Genomic DNA, 16,673 nt, shown 5'->3' on the forward strand with positions numbered 1-16,673 from the left:
CAGGATACCCGGAGCGGTCCGGGGGGGAGTTCAGTGCAGTGTAAGCACGAATGCTGCTGAGTAATCCCTGGAGTTAACAGGGCTCGGAGCGGCACGTGGCGCTCTTCTCTCCACTGTAGTGGGGTTAAGCAATTGCGCAGGGACCTGGCACGGTCAAGTCCCTTCTCCCCGATAATTAGGCAGATCTTACCCTCGGGGGTTGATCCAGTCCATGCAGTAGCGACGGGGGGGGGGGGGTTCCTCTCCCGGTCGTGTGACTGGCTGTGACAACGCTAGCTTCTCAGCTCAGCGTGGTATCCTTCCTCTATGGAAATAATTCCTCCAGTCGCTTCTCACATGCAGATGCCTTGATATGCGTGCATGTATGTAACAGAAGCTAAACAATAAACTCAGTTGCAGAGGCAGTGGCTCGGACTTAACTCTTGAGCTAGCACAGAGACAGAAATGGAGGAGGAAGGCAGGAAGGCAGGAAAAGCACTTGTTTACTCACTGGGGTAATATTTATAGAATACCTCGAGGCTGGGTTTGACCAATGGGCATTCTCATAAACAACTGGCTTCAGCCTATGGGAAAGCATGAAGCTAGAATTCTTCCATATTTGGAGAATGCATGAGCACAGCATGCACCAGCAGTGTGCTAGCCTGGCTTTTGTCTTCCTCCTGAGGGAGGGGGAGCTTGCCCACATGCTGGGGCAAGATTCAATGTCTCGGCACAATGTGCCTTCACCACATTGAGTCACCATCCCTTGAAGTGTTTAAATAGTGTGTGGACTTTGCGCTTAGAGACTTGGTTTATTGCTGACCCTTCAATGCTGGGTTGAGGGTTGAACTGGATGTTCTTTGAGATCTCTTTCAACTGGTTTTATTCTGTGATCAAATGTATATTAAGTAAGTTTGCTGATGATACCTAAAGTAGGAGGAGCTGTGGACTCCCTAGCATTTCAAGAGACCTTACAGAGAGGTCTGGATAGACTAGAGAACTGGGCAATCACCAACTGTATGAAATTTAACAATAGCAAGTGCCAGATTCTGTCCCTAGGACTGGGTAATTCTGGGTATATGTACAACATTGAGGGAGAAGAGGCTGGAGAGTAGCCCCATGGAAAGATCTAGGGGCTTGTGTTGATGGCAAGTTGAATGAGTCAACAGTGTGGCCTGGCAGCCAAAAGGACCAACCACATCCTGGGGTGCATTGAGCACAGCATAGCTTCCTGGGATGTATTGAGCACAGCATAGCTAGCAGGTCGAGGGAAGTGATTGTTCCAGTACACTGCACTGATACAACCCCACCTTGAGTATTGTGTGAAGTTTAGGGCACCTCAGTATAGGAAGCACATCAAAGTATTAGAGTGTGTCCAGAGGAGAATAATTAAGATGGTGAAGGGTCTCCACAGCAAGACTTATGAGTGACTGAGGTCACTTGACTTGTTCAGCTTGGAGAAGAGCAGGCTGAGGGGTGATTTCATCCCAGTCTACAACTTCTTCAAGAGGGTCAGTGGAGGGGCAGGTGCTGATCTCATCTCTCTGGTGACCAGTGATAAAACATGAGGAAATTGAATGAAATTGTGTCAGGGGAAGTTCATATTTGACATTAGGAAAAGATTCTTCACTGAGAGGATGGTCAGTCACTGGAACAGGTTTCCTGGGGAAGTGGTCAGAGTTCAGGGAGCATCTGGTTTAGTTTTAGGTAGTCCTGCAAGGAGCAGGAGCTGCATTCAATGATCTTTATGAGTACGTTCCAACTTGAGATATTCTGGTATTCCCATATGAAGCAAAAATATATCTAAGTGGCCAGAAATTACTTATCTTGATCAGTTTAAAGTTTACTTTGCGAAAAAAGAAGTTATCTTAGTAATACAGAGGCCTATGCAACTGTGCCAGGCCATATAACATTCCTTTCTGCAGAAGTCTCACTAAAATGCTATCCAATGTTATTAATGTTATTATTTTATAGTGATTTTTAAAAAATTATTATTCTTAATAAAATTGAGATCCATGTTAGTGGTGATGCTGCTAATCTTAAATATGTGGTAAACTTTAAAGTTTCAATAGGTTTAAATTACTCTTGTATCTGAATTCCAATTCAGTTTTGGAAATTCAATCCAAGTATACTTGCTATGCAGAGATCAGCAGTGCTCAAGAAGCAAGAACAGCAGAAGTCAACTTCATCAGACAGTGGTTCAGAAGAGGTGAATAACATATAAATTAGTAAATAAAGTGTAAACATACATGTCTTATTATCCCATACATTAGAAGACAATTATGTAGAGCCAAGTTCTGTTCTTTTAAGTGTGTGTGTGTTTAAAAATCTAGTTTTAGTCTATAAAAGTAACGTTCAAATAACAGATATGCTTATAAAGAGTCATAAGGAGGGGAAATTATTTAGTTTCATGTTTTCAGGTGAGTTTTGCCAAAAGGGTAGCAGTTTAGTTTGACATTTTGACCTAGATGTTGTGATGTATGAACAAAAGTTTCAAGTCACGTAGTATTAACTTTCATTGTATTTCTGCCTTCTGAGTTCCATAAAGATACTTAAAAATACTAAAAGACTTTTCCACTATTGTTTCTATATAAAGGTAACTGCTGCCATTTTCAAAAACACTATATGGAGTACAAAGCTAGATTTTTGCAACTTTTGTAACAGTTATAAAAGAATTCTTGCATTTTAAGAACCATACTTCAATTTTAGAGATTTTAAAAACTTAAACCATAGGCTAAACAAAAGTTGACTTTGTGCTGTAGGAATATCTTTTAAGGACACTAATGACTATGAATTAGAATTTATTTAAAAGCAGACTTTCATATTTCCTTCATTATATAAAGTAAGCAAACATTGTGATCACAAGTCTTTCATCATTACTTTGGGTGTCTTTTATTTTGTCAGACTTGGCTGATCATCATTAAAACTAAACAAAGGAGTTAATCATATATAGTTAAAATATTCATTTATAACCATTGCTAAGTACTCTTTTCCTGAAGACTATCTTTCAAGATAAAAATTATCTAAATTTAATACCTGAGATTGATTATAGAAAAATAATTTTAAGAAGGTTCATCTATTTATTTTTTTAGGACTGAAGAGAGAAGAAATATACATGCTATTCTCAAATTTTTCTCAGTGGTGTTTAAATGTAAGAGGATATGAAAGATGAGAGAGCTCTCAAAAAGGGCAGGAGATTTTATTAGACTTTTGATAGAAGCTTCACCATGATCAACTTGCAGCAGTCTAAACTATGACTATATGTAGGCATAATGATTATATTTTAAGACAGGTTGTTTTGTAGTGTTTTCTAGAGTTCTGCTGACATGGTATATTCATAGATGGAGAACTATGAAATCAGTAGCAATCCTGATCTTATTCAATGCTGAGGGAGAAGAAGAGGATAAGGCATGAAGAATATTATTTCAGTTTGAAAGTGGGAGCTTTGGTAATGAAATGTATATATTCTTTCCTTCATCTACAGGATTCATCAAACAGTGAAGGTTCTGCAGATGACTCTTCCAGTGAAACCGAGAAGAAAAAACACAGAGAGTAAGGTGTATTATATAAATTATATTCTTTTTTGTTATTGTGATGTGATGCTTATAATTATCCAGGTTTCACTTCTCTGCACTTAAAATACATAATCTTGTGCTTCTCAATTTTGATTAACATTTTGTAATATTTTAAAATACTTTCAAAGGAACATTGTGACCGTTTGAGGTTGTGCCTTTAAGAAAGGGGCACACTGGCTAAATGTTTATAAAATATTTTGTATTCTAAAAAAATTTCATTGGTGGATGGACGAAATGCAACTTTAAGTTATCGGGCAGCTGGGACTTTCCTTCAGTTTCTCTTCCTTCGCTGTTCCTTTTGGCTGGACTGCTTCTGGGCTTCTGGCCAACTAAGATAAGAACTAAGTCTCCTGTACCAGGCCTCTGTTTTTTTTTCTGTCCTGCTAACCACCCTTGTCTCCTTTTCTACCTCTTTGGGGGGAGAAGGGAGGTAGGGGGGGTGAAGGGGGCACAGGGGGAAGCCCCCTGTTGGGGGTCTGGTTTCTGGTTGAGTTCATTTGCTGTATATTTCTGTATATATTGTGAAATCCCTGTATTTGTGGTGTTACATGTAATCTGCTTCCTATACATGCTTGTAAATACATAGTCTGCTTTTTCTAATTACTGAGTTAGCCGTGGTTTCTTTCTCAGTGGGGGAGGGAAAGCAGAGCCTTTCCTTTCAACCCACCACAAACATGTATATCACTGTTCATTTCTGAGCAAGAGAGACTACCTACAGTGTTGCTGAAAAACATTCATCAGCACTTTCTGTTTTTAAAGTAGTCTTATTTGCAGCATATTTTTGAGCTGAAGAGCCTTCCTGAAAATTATTGAAGAAATAGGAAACTACTTAAGTAGGCTGTCTCAGATAAAATTTAAGTTGGAATCCTGTACTTCATGCAAAATTTAACACTTTAGAGGCACCCCCCCAAATATTACCCATTTGATGGTAATAAACTGTCTTCTAGTCAATTTATTGAACTTGAGCTGGTTTTAAGCTGTAGATCTAAAAGTTTGTGAAAAAGGTTATATCTTCTCATTGGTAGTGACATGTGTGGGGGTGGTTGTTTGTGCTTCAGTTTTGATTTATACATATTTTGGACAAGTATATTTGCAGTTATCTGGCATGTATAGCAGATTTCTGTATATATAACTTAGTACAGGATCCAAGCCCTAGAGTATAGTGTTGTCTATATCTCAAAATAAATGCAGATTTGCATGGTGTGGGGGAGTTGGTGGGCTTGGGGTGTTTTTTTATTTTATTATTTTGGGGAGGTTGTTGTTTAGGTGGTTTTTAATTTACTGCTTGTAGAGAAAAAAATCTTTTAAGGAGACAGATGATGATATAACTTCTGGGACTAATGCATATTTAAGTGAAAGTAGTGTCAAAGCAGTGATTCTTAGGCTTCCAGATCTGAAATTTAATTAAAAGGTCTTTGAGTAATATTCCATCTTTGAAGGCCATTAGTAGTATTTGAGCATCTTGGTCAAAGACCCCTAAACCTGATAATAGATGTTAGTATAAAGATTTAGCAACTTTTCAAGAATGCATGACAGAGTTTTCTCCCCCCCCCCCCCCCCATTAAATTTCTCTCTACAAAGTCAAAGGTAAGATACTGTTGATCAGTGGGTAGGTCTTTCCTGTTGCAAAATAAAAGATCTTGGCTAAGCAAAAGCACAGAGATACTGCCACTGGGACTTATAAGTGACTTGTATCTTGAAGCACTGATGTGGAAGCTCAGTGGGGGCTTTTGGGAGCGTCCTGGATTTCCTAGGACAAAATCCTGGACCAGCCATGGGCTGCAGGCCATTATCAGTTCTGAGTCAGCCAGAGCAGCTGACCTGAGTTGGATACAGGTGTATCCTGGACCATCAGCATTACATTCACTCTAAAGGGGGAAGTTTGCCCAAGAGAGGGGAGTTTTGTGTTTGGTTGTCTGCTCTTGTGTGGGCTTCTTCTGACCTTCCTTTTCTTCCTGCTCTTGAGGACTTCTTTCCTGCTTAGTGTGACTGGTGTACTTTTGCTAGAATGATTATAAATTCATATACTTGTGGTAGGTTGAGAGAGGGCCTAGCTCTCCCTCCCCCACAGAGAAAGAAAGACACAGCTAAACTCAGTCGGAGAAGCAGACTGTATTTACAAGCATATATAGGAAGCAGGCTATATATAACACAATATATACAGGTATTTACAATATATATACAGAAATATACAGCAAAGGAAAATAACACAACAAAAATCCCTCCTCGAGAGGAGGGTTCCCCCCTCCCTGTACCCCTCTCTCTCCCCCTACCTCCCTTTTTTCCCAAAAAGGGGTTAGAGAGAGAAAGAAAGGCAGTTATTAAGGAAAGGAGATGTTATTAAGCTTCAAAAGCACATGCAGGATTAGTTTGCTTATCTCAAGGCCAGCTCCAGCTAGTTCGCTGAGAAGCAGGCAGGCAGAACAGGCTGAAACCCAAACTGAGAAAAAATTCCAACTGCCCTACAATTTAAAGTTGCATTTTGCCCATCCACCAATGAAATTCGTTTAGAATATCAGAGTGTTTTTGTTCTAGTACCGAAAACATTCAGCTAGAGTGTCCCTGCACTGTCTGTTTCTTAAAGGCACAGCCTCAAATGGTATTGGTTTTGTGATTTCATTAAATCTGTTTTCATTTCAACTTGTGGGTCTTCTTTTCCTGATTCCTCTTCTATGCTGGGGAAGGGTCATTGAATGATAGACTAACTGCTATAGTTTAGCCCCGGACATGAGCTAACTGTAGGCAGATTGCCATGGTTCAAGTCTGTGTGTTTCTCAAATTTGATTTGGCATTATTTTTCACTCCTGTGCTGAAGTTGCTAATTACTCACATGAGGCACAGGGGACATAACTATTGGAGAATTTTTGGATTCTGCAAAATTTAATGTTATGGGGTTTTATGACTTGAGCATAGGTAAGTTCCAGTAAATATGTCTCTTTTCAGATAAAGTATTATTAAGGATGTTTGATTTATTGATGTCAAATTAACTCAATTATTGAAGCTGTAGTTCATATAGAAATCTATATTTTTGGTTTGACTTTTGTTTGTTTGGGGTTTTGGTTTGGTTTTTACATCTACCCCTTGATAAGAGAAAACTTAATTCAAGTCTCTGAAGCCATTGGGTATTTTTGCCTGTTGTCCATACATAATAAGTTTTTATCCTGCCAACTGAAATGACTATTATAACATTTTTTATTTCTGTGAAAAATGTTGAAATTAAAGCAGCAAACTTGTGGTGAATACCCAATTTGAAAACAAACAAAACCCAAATAACAAAGCAACAACCCCCAAATTAATGTGAGTTACTGTTTTGTCTTTCGATATATGCAGTGAAGACTGGCAAATGTCTGGGTCAGTATCAGGAACTGATTCTGAATTGGAGGAAGATGGAGAGAAAAGCAGTTGTGAAGATAGTGAATCTGACTATGAGCCAAAAAGCAAGGTCAAAAGCCAGAAACCTCCAAGCAGGTAAGAAGTCCTGCATTTGAAATACTCTGGTACTATTTCTCATTCATAATCAAGTATTGCATTCCTGTACAGGCAAATGAATTAATATTTATTACAGAACTTTAAGACTGTTTTAAGCTCTAAAAGATGTTATCATGTCATTGGCTTGTGTTTAATACCTCTGCTCCACTTGAAAATGATGCAGCTGAGCAGTCATGAAATACATGTGTTCAGAAACAAATACAGAAGGCTTCTAGTAGTCTGTGTTGAAACCCCACTGTTGTGTTGTATCTTATTGTCTTCAAGAATTGAGCTAAAAAGTGGCAAAAAGATTGCAGGACAGAAAAAGCGGCAGCTTGATTCATCAGATGATGATGACTATGACAAGAGAGGGTCTCGTCGCCAAGCCACCGTCAATGTTAGTTACAAAGAAACTGAAGAAACCAAGACAGATTCTGATGATTTGTTGGAAGTTTGTGGAGAAGATGTCCCGCAACCTGAAGAAGATGAATTTGAAACTATAGAGAAATTTATGGATAGTCGAATTGGCCGAAAAGGAGGTATTTTTTTAAACTGATTTTCTTAAGATGCTGCAGTTCATTGTGGTACAATGTAAACAGCAGTTGTTCTCAGCTGCAGTTAACCTGTGATGTTTGTAAAGAATAAGTTAAAAAATGCCTGAATGTAATCTTCTTTTGTTTTCCATATTCATAAGGATGTTTCTTTTATAAGCCTTATAAAGTAAAACATACACCTTAAGTAGCTAATGCAAAAGATTAATTGTAATATAGCTCCTTATTGCATAAATGCATTCCATGATGTTACATTGTTGTTTGTACAGTTTATTGATACCTAATAGTTATAAACTACATATAGGGGAGTGGAGGAAAAAGTAGACTGGCTAGGACAGCTAACCAGTAGCCTGAATGCTGTAGGATGGTGTTTGGAAGGCTTGAATCATTCTGATTCTGATTTCAGTTATTTCTGTACAAATACTCCCAAGACAATGCAATGGATGATGGAATCTAAAATTTCAGTGATATGTTTGCATGTCCTCTTCCAAAAGAAATTTTATGAATGATGGCAGGAGTGTAGTATTTCCAGCAGCTGGTGGGCTGCAGTGTCCTGCTTGTGTGGTGGGCTTTTTTAGCCTGCAACTTAGGGTTCTGATTACAGAAAATGTGGACCTACTCACACTTCAGAACTGCCTTCCTTCATTTGTTATAACTGAGCTCACCAAGCAACTCTCCATTTTTCAACACTCCAGGCTCACTGGAGAGGTCCCAGAAGACTGGAAGCTGGCCAACGTGGTGCCCATCCACAAGAAGAGCCAGTTGGATGATCCAGGGAATTATAGGCCTGTCAGCCTGGCCTCAGTGCCAGGCAAGATTATGGAACCAGGCCATCTTCAGTGCAATCCCACAGCACTCACAGGATGGCCAAGGGATCAAGCCCAGCCAGCATGGATTTAGGAAGGGCAGGTCCTGCCTGACCAACCTGATCTCCTTCTATGATCAGGTGACCTGCCTGGTGGATGCAGGGAGGCCTGTGGATGTAGTCTACCTGGACCTCAGCAAGGCCTTTGACACTGTCCCCCACAGCAAACTCCTGGCCAAGTTGTCAGCTCATGGCTTGGACAGCAGCACTCTACACTGGGTTAGGAACTGGCTGGAGGGCCGAGCCCAGAGAGTGGTGGTGAATGGTGCCACGTCCAGCTGGCAGCCAGTCACTAGTGGTGTGCCCCAAGGATCAGTGCTGGGCCCCATGCTCTTTATTGTCTTTATTGATGATCCGGATGAGGGCATTGAGTCCATCATCAGTAAATTTGCAGATGACACCAAGCTGGGGGCAGGAGTTGATCTGTTAGAGGCTAGGAGAGCTCTGCAGGGGGACCTCGACAGGCTGGACAGATGGGCAGAATCCAACGGCATGAGATTTAACACATCCAAGTGCCGGGTTCTACATGTTGGCCACAACAACCCCATGCAGTGCTACAGGCTGGGGTCAGAGTGGCTGGAGAGCGGCCAGGTAGAGAGGGACCTGGGGGTACTGGTTGATGGCAGGCTGAACATGAGCCTGCAGTGTGCCCAGGTGGTCATGAAGGTGTGGTGAAGAGGGAGGTTATCACTTTATTACTTATGACTTATGATTTATGAAAAATAATTTTTTATTATTATTATAAAATTGTCAATAACCGATGAATCACCAACTTATATACATGTTCTAGTGCACGTTCGTGAAATATATCCCATAACTGGCTTAGTATTATGATTAGAACTTATTTGAGCTAATTACAAGCTATTTCTATATTTATATGCAAGAAGGGTGCAGTTCCGCCGCTTGGCCACTAGATGGCGACTCGACGGGACGTGCGCGGCTTCTGGTCGAGCTCAGACGGAGCTCTGTCCTGTGTGCCGCCGGTTCGAGACTGGGGTCTTGCAGAGCTGGCTTGCACGAGTGGACGGGCTGGTAGGGCTGGTCCGGAGACGAGCTGGTCCTCAGAGTTGATCCGCGCCACACAGCGGGACGGCGATCGCCAGCAGACTTGCCTGGGGGACACGGCGGTACGCGGGTCTGCAGGGGCGGCCCCGGGAGTGAGGAATATCGGCGGGGCGGGCCCGACAGAGGTCGGCCTGGCTCGGCAAGTCCTCAGGCAGCAGCTTCTCGTCTGCTGGGCTTAAAACAACAGCAGGATACCCGGAGCGGTCCGGGGGGGAGTTCAGTGCAGCGTAAGCACAAATGCTGCTGAGTAATCCCTGGAGTTAACAGGGCTCGGAGCGGCACGTGGCGCTCTTCTCTCCACTGTAGTGGGGTTAAGCAATTGCGCAGGGACCTGGCACGGTCAAGTCCCTTCTCCCCGATAATTAGGCAGATCTTACCCTCGGGGGTTGATCCAGTCCATGCAGTAGCGACGGGGGGGGGGTTCCTCTCCCGGTCGTGTGACTGGCTGTGACAACGCTAGCTTCTCAGCTCAGCGTGGTATCCTTCCTCTATGGAAATAATTCCTCCAGTCGCTTCTCACATGCAGATGCCTTGATATGCGTGCATGTATGTAACAGAAGCTAAACAATAAACTCAGTTGCAGAGGCAGTGGCTCGGACTTAACTCTTGAGCTAGCACAGAGACAGAAATGGAGGAGGAAGGCAGGAAGGCAGGAAAAGCACTTGTTTACTCACTGGGGTAATATTTATAGAATACCTCGAGGCTGGGTTTGACCAATGGGCATTCTCATAAACAACTGGCTTCAGCCTATGGGAAAGCATGAAGCTAGAATTCTTCCATATTTGGAGAATGCATGAGCACAGCATGCACCAGCAGCGTGCTAGCCTGGCTTTTGTCTTCCTCCTGAGGGAGGGGGAGCTTGCCCACATGCTGGGGCAAGATTCAATGTCTCGGCACAATGTGCCTTCACCACAGAAGGGCAATGGCATCCTGGCTTGTATCAGGAATAGTATGGCCAGCAGGGGCAGGGAGGTGATTCTGCCCCTCTACACTGCACTGGTTAGGCCACACCTTGAGTACTGTGTCCAGTTCTGAGCTCCTCAGTTTAGGAAGGATGTTGACTTGCTGGAACGTGTTCAGAGAAGGGCAACAAAGCTGGTGAGGGGTCTGGAGCACAAGCCCTATGAGGAGAGGCTGAGGGAGCTGGGGTTGCTTAGCCTGGGGAAGAGGAGGCTCAGGGGAGACCTTATTGCTCTCTACAACTACCTGAAGGGAGGTTGTTGCCAGGCAGAGGTTGGTCTCTTCTCCCAGGCAACCAGCACCAGAAGAAGAGGACACAGCCTCAAGCTGTGCCAGTGGAGTTTTAGGCTGGATGTTAGGAAGAAGATCTTCACAGAAAGAGTGATTGCCCATTGGAATGGCCTGCCCGGGGAGGTGGTGGAGTCACCATCATTGGAGGTGTTTAGGAAGAGACTTGATGGGGTGCTTGGTGCCATGGTTTAGTTGATTAGGTGGTGTTGGATGATAGGTTGGGCACAATGATCTCAAAGGTCTTTTCCAACCTGGTTAATTCTATTCTATTCTATTCTATTCTATTCTATTCTGTTCTGTTCTGTTCTATTCTATTCTATTCTATTCTATTCTAAAGCAAAACAGGGAATTCATTCACTGCTTCCCATTAGCAAGCAGGTGTTCAGCCATTTCCAGGAAAGCAGAACTTCATTACACATAACAGTTACTGGGTGAAGTAAAAATACCATAATTCTGGACATTCCCCCTATTCCTTTTAATTCCTTCATCTTTATATGCTAAGCATGATGACATATATGGTATAGAATAGTCCTTTGTTCAGTTGGGATTACCTGTGTTCCCTCCCAACTTATTGTGCATTCTCAGCCTACTTGCTGATGCAGTCATATGAGAAGCAGAAAAGGCCTTGACTGTGTAAGCACTGCTCAGCAGTGCCTAAAACATCCCTGCTGTGGTGGGTTGAAACTACCCCCCAACATAAAATTGTCAGACCAGCTCAGTTGAAAGCAAAAGAAGCTATATTTACAAGCGAAACTACAATCTAAAATATGGAATGCAATGAATATGTACAAAATATACGATATTTACCTATATATATACAATTTCTAAACTGCAGAACCCCCCTGGACAAAACCAGGGGGGTACTAATAGCTTCCCCTTCCCTGCTCCCTTTCTTCCCCTCTGAATGCACGCTTGTTGTGGTCTTTGCTCTCTGGTCTTTCTTGTGTCCCATATGCAAAGTCAGCAAAGTCAGCAAAGCCAGCAGAAGCACAAGTTAATATCTGCCAGACCGACGAAGCTGAAAAGAGCAAGTTACTATACAAAACTAGCTTTATGGTAGATATCTGTCCAATGGGATTATTTAGAGGTTATCATTATTTTCCTTTTTACATCCAATGGTAATTTATTTAAATTCTACTACTTTCTGCTCAAGATCTGTGGAAAATTTTCCAGGCACAGCCTGAAACTACCACACCTATATTATCAACATTGTTTCCAGCAGAAGTCTAAAGCCATATCCCCATACTAGTTACTATGAAGAAATTTAGCTCTACCCTAGGTAAAACCAGCATGTTCTCCAACCCTTATTCTTTACAATTTATGTTGTGCCCAATACATTCTCATTAACCACCACCACCCCCCTTCTCATCCTTTGACATTATACACCCTTGTAAAATGTCCACAAATGTCTATAAAATGTCTGTTGAGATTTTTGGTCTGTGACTTTGCCCTCAATCTGTTATGGAGGTCACTCAGTGTGGCGGGTTGAAAGGAAATGCTCCGCTTTCCCTCCCCCACTGAGAAAGAAACCGCAGCTAGAACTCAGTCAGAGAAAGGAGACTGTATTCTAGAAGGAAACAGATTATATGTAACACAACAAATACAGGTATTTTACAATATATACAGAAATATACAGCAAATGAACTCAACCAGAAACCAGACCCCCAACAGAGGGGGGCTTCCCCCTGTGCCCCCTTCAACCCCCTACCCCCCTTCTCCCCCAAAGAGGTAGAAAAAGAGAAAAGAGGGGAGTTAGCACAGCAGAGGCCTATGCATAGGGAGTGAGTTAGTTCTTATCTCTTGGCAAGAAGCCCAGAAGCAGTCCAGCTGAAAGGGACAGCGAAGAAAGGAAGACTGAGAGAAAGTCCCAGCCACGCTGGGTCCAATCTCACCTCCCACCTTACCTAGCCAATGAAATTCATTTAGAATACCAAAATATTTTATAAACATCTAGCCAGTGTGCCCCTTCCTTAAAGGCACAGTGTCAAACGATCACACTCAGGACAGGAAAGGTGGTATGTTGTATGGAGTTACTGGGTACCAAAGCCAGCTGAGGTTAAGTCACTGCTGCACTTGCACTGCTTGTAAGGCTTGACCTCCATTTGTTCAGGTGGTTCCTGCTACAGTAATTCCTATAATATGCAAATCAAATCATGGGTTACTACAATTTAAAGGTACTCCTATTAAAACCTCCACTCCAGTCCCTTTAGACAAGGCCTCAGGGCTTAACATTGCAATGAATTCCTCCACTTGCCTCTGCTCTGGCTTGGGCTTATCATAGAATCAGTCAGGGTTGGAAGGGACCACAAGGATCATCTAGTTCCAAGCCCCCTGCCATGGGCAGGGGCACCTCACACTAGATCAGGCTGGCCAGAGCCTCATCCAGCCTGGTCTTAAACACCTCCAGGGACGGGGCCTCAACCACCTCCCTGGACAACCCATTCCAGGGCTTCACCACTCTCATGGTGAAGAACTTCATCCTCGTGTCCAGTCTGAATCTCCCCACCTCCAGCTTCATTCCATTCCCCCTAGTCCTATCACTACCTGATATCCCGAGAAGTCCCTCCCCAGCCTTCTTGTAGGCCCCTTTGAGATACTGGAAGGCCACAATAAGGTCACCTCGGAGCCTTCTCTTCTGCAGACTGAACAGCCCTAACTCCTTCAGTCTGTCCTCATAGGAGAGGTGCTCCAGCCCTCTGATCATCCTCGTGGCCCTTCTCTGGACACGTTCCAGCATATCCATATCCCTCTTGTAATAGGGGCTCCAGAACTGGATGCAGCTGGGGTCTCACCAGAGAATCACCTCCCTTGATCTGCTGGCCACACATCTCTTGATGCAGCCCAGGATCTGATTGGCTTTCTGGGCTGCAAGTGCACATTGAGAGCTCATGTTGAGCTTCTTGTCCACCAGCACCCCCAAGTCTCTCTCCTCAGAGCTGCTTTCCAGCCAGTCACTGCCCAGCCTGTATTTGTGCCTGGGATTGCCTCGACCCAGATGCAGGACCCTGTCTTGTGGAACCTCATGAGGTTGGCTTGTGCCCACCTCTCCAGCCTGTCAAGGTCCCTCTGGGTGGCATCCCTTCCCTCCAGCGTGTCTGCTGCACCACACAGCTTGGTGTCATCAGCAAACTTGCTGAGGGTGCACTCAATGCCACTGTCCATGTCACCGACAAAGATGTTGAACAAGACTGGTCTCAGGACTGATCCCTGAGGGACTCCGCTTGTCACTGGCCTCCACTGGGACATGGACCCATTGACAGCCACTCTTTGGGTGCAGCCATCAAGCCAGTTCTTTATCCATCTAGTGGTCCACCCATCAAACCCATGTGTCACCAGTTTGGAGACCAGGATGTGGTGTGGGACAGTGTCAAAGGCTTTGCTCAGGTCCAGGTAAACGACATCAGTTGCTTGCCCCTCATCTATTAATGTTGTCACCTGTTCATAGAAGGCCACCAGGTTTGTCAGACAGGATTTGCCCTTAGTGAATCCATACTGACTGTACCAAATCACCTCTTCACTATTCTTCTGAGTCAGTAGTGCCTCCAGGAGGATCTGTTCCATGATCTTTCTGGGCACAGAGGTGAGACTGACTGGCCTGTAGTTCCCTGGTTCTTCCTTCTTACCCTTTTTGAAAATGGGAGTAATGTTTCCCCTTATCCACAGGCTACATTCTCTTAAGGGTGTACCTCCCAGACCCCCTGTACCAAGAGAGAGAATCTGGGAGAACACAGTGTTAGTGTTATCTCAAGATCAGCCAGAAGTGTTATCTTGCCAGCAGAACAGCCAGACCAGAGAGGAAAAGAAGGAATGGGAATGGAAGTAAAATGTGTAATATGTTTATAGAACAGCAGCTTTAGATAGAAGGGGCAGACACAAGCCAGATACAGGAGCTGATGCAGGAGAACAGCAAGATCCTCTGCTAGTAAGGGAGCTTCTGTTAAAAAAGATCCTTCTGAGGATGGAGGAAAGGTTTGCCTTAAAGACATAGCTGAATTATTAAGACCATCACTAGACAGTGGAGATGCAGGACAGGATACAGGTTCTGGTAGGGCAGCAGTTAGTGGAGGTGCTTCTGAACTCAAAAGAGGTCCTTAAGAGAGTAGCAGCAGGATTATGGGGACAGCCACTTCAAGAAGATGAGACAGATGATGAGCAAGATCAAGATGACATCCAAACAGCAAACACACCAAGGCAGGAAATTAGGCATGTGAGAAAGGATTACAGCAGAGGAGAGAATGAGCCAATTCTTGCCTGGCTTGGCAGATGTTTCGATACAGGTGCTCCAGCTTTAATAGTGGGAGACAAGTCAGCATCTCAGCTTCAAACACTCTCAAAAGATAGTGGAATAGATAGACATCTAGGCAGGTGTCTTGTAAAGGTTTCTCTGTGGCCATGCCTTTTACTGGCAGCTTTTATGAAGTACCCACCCAGAGATTAATCAAGCAATTGCCCCATGTTGAATAGGTGCCAATGATTTTGTGTAATGTGATGGGTTGAAGTTTCCCATTCACATTAGCTAAGCAGGACTAACTCACTTGGAAGCAAATTGAAGCTGTATTTACAAGGCAAAAACTACTCTACAATGGAATGCAATGAATATGTACAAAATATACAGTATTTACAATATTGTACAGGTATTTACAATCAGAAAATAGCACAGAACCCCTCTGGTCAAAATGACCAGGGAAGCTGCTCCACTGCCCCCCCCCCCAACCTCCCAGCCCCCCCTGTACCGAGAGAGAGAGAATCTGAGAGAACACAGTGTTAGTCTTATCTCAAGGTCAGCCAGAAGCATTATCTTACCAGCAGAACAGCCATACCAGAGAAGAAAAGAAGGAAGGGGAATGGAAGTAAAATGTGTAAGATGTTTATAGAACACTTGCTTCTATACCAGACATTCTGTCCAATGAAATTAGTTTAGAATAATCTTTTGTTTTCCTTTTTACACCCAATAGTGAATTATTTATATTTTTCTACTTTTCTGCTTGAAATCTGCAGCTTAATTTTAAAGGCATAGCCTAAAACTGCCACAAGGACAAAAGGACAGAACAGATATTTTACCCTTTCCCAAGAAGTAAAATAAAGATGCTCCACACTGGATTGGAATTTTAAATGGAAATTCTACTTACTAATATATACAAAAGGTATTCAGGTAGAAGGAATACATTCACAAATTAGGCTCAGTTCTTCACCTGGGCCTACCAGGCCAAAACCTTCCAGAGCCTTCCAGCAACCTCTATCCCACTCAGCCTCAGCAGGCCCAAGAGCAGGCCAAACTGCCCCCCCCCCCCCCCCCCCCCCCCCCCCATTAGACCCAAGCCTACTGCAGGCTTCACCAGTCCCTGTGGTGTAGCTGGAAATTTGCTGCCAGCCAAGGCCAAGAGAAAAACCTCTCCCCCCCCATAATCTCGACCAGAGAGACGAGAGCGATATTGTGCTGTACACTCCCTTAAATAGAGAAATGTAGGAAAATGGAATAGAATAACAAATTACAATATCCTGGGAGGAATTGCCCATCCCTTTGTGATTCTCTAGCCTCTGGAGGACTTTTCTTTGTAGTTATACCAGTTAACTCTCCATTTCTCTTAACCTACAACACTGCTCCAAATGGACTCTTACCTAGGAGCCACAGTCTCTTCAGGGGTCCACCTGCTGCAGCATAGACATATCCATGGTCACTTTGAGGTGCACCCATTCCAGCATGGCTGCCTTCATTGTGGCCTTGCCCACAGGCACATTCCCTTCAGGAATGAACCTGCTCCAACATGACTGTAGTTCCTCCAGGGGTGTACCTGCTCTGTTGTGGGCTTGTACATGGCCACAGGCTTTGAGGTCCTCCAGCATGACCTCATGCACAGTAACAGATGCTTTGAGGTGTGCCTTCTCCAGCATGGACTTAAGCTACGATCATTTCAGAGG

General features: G+C 43.6%; 1 protein-coding gene across 1 annotated transcript in view; it reads left to right on the forward strand.

Annotated features, from left to right (window-relative positions):
• Positions 1-2,116: 2,116 nt before the first annotated feature.
• LOC104296832 (chromodomain-helicase-DNA-binding protein 1) overlaps positions 2,117-16,673 on the forward strand; it is a 35,500-nt gene continuing 20,943 nt past the window's right edge. The window contains exons 1-4 of the mRNA XM_054177728.1: positions 2,117-2,188; positions 3,464-3,531; positions 6,885-7,022; positions 7,308-7,561. Of these exons, the coding sequence (XP_054033703.1) occupies positions 2,117-2,188; positions 3,464-3,531; positions 6,885-7,022; positions 7,308-7,561 (532 nt within the window). The remainder of the gene's footprint in view (positions 2,189-3,463; positions 3,532-6,884; positions 7,023-7,307; positions 7,562-16,673) is intronic.

This window comes from Dryobates pubescens, chromosome W (genome assembly GCF_014839835.1).
Source record: "Dryobates pubescens isolate bDryPub1 chromosome W, bDryPub1.pri, whole genome shotgun sequence".
NCBI lineage: Eukaryota > Metazoa > Chordata > Aves > Piciformes > Picidae > Dryobates > Dryobates pubescens.